The 6,130-nt window shown below is 43.5% G+C and overlaps 1 protein-coding gene across 1 annotated transcript in view; it reads left to right on the forward strand.

Moving 5' to 3' along the window:
* CSGALNACT2 (chondroitin sulfate N-acetylgalactosaminyltransferase 2) overlaps positions 1-2,759 on the forward strand; it is a 32,680-nt gene extending 29,921 nt beyond the window's left edge. The window contains exon 8 of the mRNA XM_063163906.1: positions 793-2,759. Coding sequence (XP_063019976.1) covers positions 793-1,085 — 293 coding nt within the window. The 3' untranslated portion in view covers positions 1,086-2,759. The remainder of the gene's footprint in view (positions 1-792) is intronic.
* The last annotated feature ends 3,371 nt before the right edge of the window (positions 2,760-6,130 follow it).

Genomic DNA, 6,130 nt, shown 5'->3' on the forward strand with positions numbered 1-6,130 from the left:
AGCCATTCACATAGACAAGAAGCATTCAAATCCTTTATTTTAAATAACCTAGAGAAGTTGAATACAGTTGTTGGAGTCTTTAGCAACGTGCTTTGCCCCCCCTTGTGGCATGTTCTTAAAACTGAGAACAGCTTGGTGTGCTTAAATGTGGAGGATAGTGCTGAGCATAGTCTGCCAGAAGATGTAAATCTGCCAGAAGGTGCAATGACACAGCCCTGCGTGCTGTCTGGTGCCTTGAATGCAGGCTGATTGCTAAGAGCAGTCACACTGCCATCTGTATGGTAGTGCTAAATGAGGACTGCATAATTCTGGAGTTTTAAAATTGTACAGGAGCCTGGGTTGCTCTTCACTGTAGTCCTGGAAAAACAAGAGAACTTAAAATGGTGAACCGTGTTCCTTTCCTTAGTCCAGCCTTTTGAATTGTGACCTGTGGAGTAATTGCTGGCATTGTTAGAGAGGATTTCTCATATGAGCATGACTGCTTCCTTTTCCAGCTGCTAAAATCCATTATGCTTCCTAAAAATAATTCAAAAGCATACCAAGTGAGGTTTGCCTACAGTTTTCTGCAGCTGTCACATGGGATGTCATGCATAATGCAGTTTGGAGACACTGCTCTAAGAGACTTCCTGAAGTCAGCAGATCTGTGTCCTGGGCAGTTCCCACCACAAAGGATGTGCTATCCTTGAAGCTCCCGTCCCTCTGATGGGCATGCCATGGCATGGGAAGCTTAGTTAATTGCTACAGAATTTCTGGAACGTCATCTGGTAACGATCTGTGCCGCTGTCTCTGCAGGGGGCTTTGACCTGGAGGTGAAGGGCTGGGGCGGCGAGGACGTTCACCTGTACAGGAAGTACCTGCACGGGGAGCTGGTGGTGGTCAGGACGCCGGTGCCCGGGCTGTTCCACCTGTGGCACGAGAAGCACTGTGCCGACGAGCTGACCCCCGAGCAGTACCGCATGTGCATCCAGTCCAAGGCCATGAACGAGGCGTCGCACTCGCACCTGGGCATGCTGGTGTTCCGCGAGGAGATCGAGGCGCACCTGCGCAAGCAGGCCTACAGGACTAACAGCGAGGCCGCGGGCTGAGGGGCTGAGCCCGGGGACTTCACTCGCAACCAGCACCGCTCTACAGCCTTAATGCAGCTCACAAACACAGTGCCTCTCTTTTTCAGTGAAGAACAGCTTAGAGGGTTTTCGGTTCTCGTGTTTGTTTTCCCAGTAATCCTTTGACTGATACCCACATGTGTGAGTTCAAGCACCTCAGCTAAATTGGAGGGCCCGCGTAGTTCAAGGAAAGTGTCTTCGGTGTCGACTGGAAAAATCTCTGGAATGTACAATTCAACGCTTTTCCATGTGGTACATCTCTGTTCTTATGTTTGCATTCTTTTGAGAATTAAATGAAAAAATCTTTCGTGTCTTGAGTATTTTCAGTCTGTATGGCTCACTGCACTGTGACTTTAGAAGGATCCTGTACTTAGACTCCATTGTAGAAACAAGAGAAAGGTGGGGGAAAACAATCTCACCATGAAAGGTGCATGGACATGCTGTGCAGGGTGCTGATTCCACAGCAAGGGCTTGTGCCTCCTTTGCTGTATAACAGACATTGACATGGTTGAATAGAGAATAATTTGGGGGGTGGGAATGAAGATCCTCTTAAGTGGAATTTTAGAGCATATAATGGAAGTTCACACTGTGAAGGAAACGCCACCTTCTTCTTTCAGTGATGGAAGTTGGGAACATTCCTGCTTGGTGTTTCTGTGCCTGCTCTTTTCCCACAGTAGATGCCATATCCCTTCTATAAACTGAGCTGTGCTATTAAACTTCTTTGCTTAAATATTTTTGGCCTTCACTCCTTCTTATTCCAAGGCCCTGCCTATGTATCTCATCCTTTAAGTTGAGGAACCACCTTTTCATTCCCATATTAATTTATTAGAGGCCTGTTTGCTGTTATGCCAATATTTTCCTTGTGCATTCTTTCTCTTTTGGGCATTTGTCTGACATGTTTTTGTAAGGTGTCCTATACTCATAGTTGTTTCAGTGGCTGAAAAAGCAAGTGCTATTACAGTCTTTCTTTATACCATGCTCTTCATTATACTGATCATCCTAGCAGCCTTACTTTTTCAGTTTGCAGATGTTTTAGGGTTTTGGTTCTTTTTCCTCTGGGTCAGTTTTTTTTTTTTTTTGGTTTTTTTTTCTGGTTTTTCTTTTGTTTATTGAATTTTTTTGAGCATGTTTAAACAGAATTATGCTGTGGTCTCATTAGTGCCTTGTACAATGGCACTACTACTTTGGTACTTACCTTTTGGGTGTTTTGGGATGCATAAACAGTACAAATACAGGCAGGTCATTTTTCTCCATGTTGTCTTATATGATACCATATGGCATGCCTCATTTTTTAATACATTTGTTTATAGAATGAATGCAGAGAATGCTAATTCAGTGGTTAAACCATTTGCATGGTTTCTGCTGAATTTTCATACTAGTTGCAAACCTTTCTCAAACCAGGTAATTAAGATCTGTTTATGGGTTTATTTTGCTCAAGAATTCTGAAGATTTAATGATTGATTTCTGAATAGCAGATATGCTGTGCAAATAGTTCTGGGCACTGATCCTTTTTTATATGTATATAAAATTTGCCTTTATGTAACTTATTGTGGAGAACAGTGTACTGTATTGTACTTAGAGTGAAGAGAATGCATTGCAGGACTTCTTGCAATTTATATTCTCAGTATAATAAATGGAATTTCTGCATTTTAGAAATTGTTTTAAGCTGTTTCTTTGAAATATGTTTTTACAATAACATTGTATAGAGCATAACACACTGGATTGAAATAATATTTGCTGTGAGAAGTTCAACCAGCTCAGTTTTGCATCTCAGGTTCTACCCAGACCAGATACCAGAGTTTGTTCCTTGGACAACTTAAATTTACACCAGATTTACCTCACTTGGATACCTCGGTTGTTGCTAACAAAAATTGTAGGGTATTGGCGAGGACAAGAGGAAATACATTGATGTTATGACTTGGGGTGAAGATACAAGTGGGGCACTCTCCTGAGACTCCAGCCTTTAAAACTCCAGGGCAGCTGCTGCTGTCCTGGCTGCACAAGAAAAATCTATTCCAAATTGCCTCTCCCTGGCACCAGCGCTGCTTGGCAGCCCTGGAGTGGACACAGAGCTAGGGCAAGGCCCAGCATTGCTGCACCTCAGCTCTCAGATCCTGCCTCAGGAGGATGCACTTGTCCCAGTTCTCATGTTTTGGAAACATGGCAGAGTGCTGATAGCCAGGTGTCTCAGGTTCTGCTGTTTTCCACTGCGTGGTTGTGCTTATCAGCAACAGCGAGGGAGATCGGTGTCAGGTCCCCATCTGGGTGATGAAAACCCATGTGTGGTGGTGATGGGGGAGGTCTGGAGATGAATGGAGTCACCAGGAACCACTTGGGAAACTTTTTTACATTCAATATCCCAAAAGGTAGAAGCAAATGCATTGGGGTTGAAAGGAAGTCAGAACACTTAGAAATGTTTATTATGTGGGTTGGGCAATATACACAAGTGTTCCAAATGGCTCATGAGCTGAGGATTTCTGATCTTACAGGAGCCCTTACAGGCCCAGGGTTTGTCTTGTCTTAGTTCAGCTCCCTGCAATACCCACCTGTGTAGGTGTTGCTGTGGCACACACCAGCTCTGTGCACCCTGTGTTTGAACGCACACCATTGCCTCTGCAATGGGGCCAGGACAGAAATAGGGATATGCTTTTATTAAAGACAAAGTGAGTTCAGTTACCTGAGCTTGTTCAGCTTCTGACTGCCTTTGGGCACAGCCACACTGTGCTGCAAGCACGTGTTTGTGAGCAGCAGTGTCCCAGTTACTGCTGGGAGCTGTGACCCAGGGCAGGGATGCTCTTTCCCATGTAAATGGGTAACTCTTCCTTGGATGTGTTTCCTTACTTCATCCAAGAAACTGAGCAAGTTAGTTGTGCTTCAAACATAAAAATCTCTTGCTTGGGAGCAAGACCTGCTTTTGGCTTTCCCAAGCTGTGCTCTGCCTGCAGAGGAAGAATAAATTCCACATTGTGGGGGGTTTATTTAGCTTGGGGTGCTGCTGGGGCACTGCAGGGAAGAGTGGCAGTGTCAGCCCTTGGAGTCACAATCTGTGTGCCCAGGGTCGGGGCTTGGGTTACATGGCCAAGTGCTGGGCCTCGTCCTCCTGTTTTGACAGATGCTGTTTACATAACACACTTTTTTTGAGCTGTGGTCCGAGTGTTTTCCTGGAGGAGTCACTGTGTTTTAGTGCTAGAGTAGTAAATATAGTAACACTTATTTAAGTAGGAACATGCTCCACTGAATCATGAAGTAATTTTTGATTCTGTGGCATGCTGTTCACATAAATTGTAACCTTTTCCAAGGAATATGTAAGCTGTAGCCTTCCTTAGAGAGAAGTGTTCTTCATTAAAGGAAGTCAAGATGAGATTAGTTCAGGGTGGACTTTTAGTTTAGACCCTTGCAGGAATGAATGTGGGTTGTGCTTTTGAAATTGTTTAAAAATATGTTCTTCAATTAGACTAGTAGATACTGGTTTAGAGAATCAGTAAATACAGATGGAAAACTGGAAAAAACTTAGGAAAATACTTCTGGGTCTCCTGAATCCAGAAGAAAATACTGAGTTTTTTAGTTCCATAAGGGCCTTTGGACTCTGAGATCCACACACCTGTGAGAAGCAAAACTTACTTGTAATCTGTGTTCAAGAAGAGAATGGCATCAGGAGGGAAAGAGAAGTGGTAGGTGAGCCCTAACCACTTGTACCTGAATGCAGACATTTAAATGGTTTTAGTTCGTGCCAAAATATAAACTAGAACAAAATTTCTGCCTTGTCAGATCCATGAATGAAAGGAATAAAGCTTCAAATAACCTTTAAAATAGTGTTTCAGCATAAGTTAGTAACTTATTGGTTCATCAGTGCAACGATAAAAGATTTCTGTGTATCAAAAGTAAGTGTAGCTTTCATTTGCCTGAGGTGTTCTTGCTGACTGTGACTCCCAAATACATCTAAAGGAGACAAATCATTCCAATTTGACTCAGCTGTGAAGGAAAATGAGGATAACGAGCTTCAGCTGTGTCTCGTTGATGCCCCAATGATGCTCACCTGTTCCTGGTTGGGCCCGAGGGGCTGCCCTGGCCCAGGTGCTGGCAATGACCACGGCAGCTGGGCTCAGTTAGCCCTGGGCAAGCAGTGCCTGCCATCGCTTGGGACCTGCAGCTGCCAGGGAAGGGTTCTTCTCCTTCTTTTCCAAGAAATCTGGCTCTCTCCTGGCTTTGGGTGACTGTTTTTATTATTTTATTATTATTATTATTATTTGTTATTTTTGAGATTGCACTAGAAAGGGAACAGCTTCTACCTTTTTGTTAGGAACCCTTATGTGCTTCTGTGGAGGTTGGCCTAAAGAGTAGGGGTTGGAGCTGGGATCTGCATGGAAGTGCTGTGCAGCAAAAGTACTTCTGACCTGCAGGTAGAATGTTAAATAAATCCCTTTTATATGTAAGTCTAAGTGTTTGCATTAGGTTTTATTTAAACACAGCTTTGTTTTGGCTAGCTTAGTCACTTCCAGGGTAAGGTAAAGAAGTCCCCCTGAACTTGGATTTTGTGGTGATTTAACTGGTTTATTTGAACTGCTCTAAATGTGTTTGTTATGTGGTGAGTTTCTCTGGAGCATTTTAAGTTCTTACAGCTTCAAGGTTGCCTTGTAGCTACAGGGCTTGTATGTACCACATCACTGAAATGTTTTGACCTATGTCCTCCCAGCCTTCTCTATCAATGGTGTAAAAACTCTTTGCTGGTATAAGTTAATTTAGCAAAGGCTTTAGAATTATTTTTCATAGGTAGAATACTTTGCATTTGTACTTGACTTGCTGGTGAGGTGAAGGAGGACATGAACACATTCCTCATTCGTTTGTGCAGGGTGTTTCTTTTGGGGTTTCTTTATCATTGCTTTGCTGTTTGCATATCCAGGTGGGAGCATGTGCTCTTTGCCAGCACCTGTGAGTTCTCAGGCTTTGAGCAGAAGTGCTGTTTTTAAAAAGGGCTGTATCTGTGAAGTGAAATGTAAGGCAGAGGCTATGGGACAGCCTTCATGGAT

This window comes from Melospiza melodia, chromosome 9 (genome assembly GCF_035770615.1).
Source record: "Melospiza melodia melodia isolate bMelMel2 chromosome 9, bMelMel2.pri, whole genome shotgun sequence".
Classification (NCBI taxonomy): domain Eukaryota; kingdom Metazoa; phylum Chordata; class Aves; order Passeriformes; family Passerellidae; genus Melospiza; species Melospiza melodia.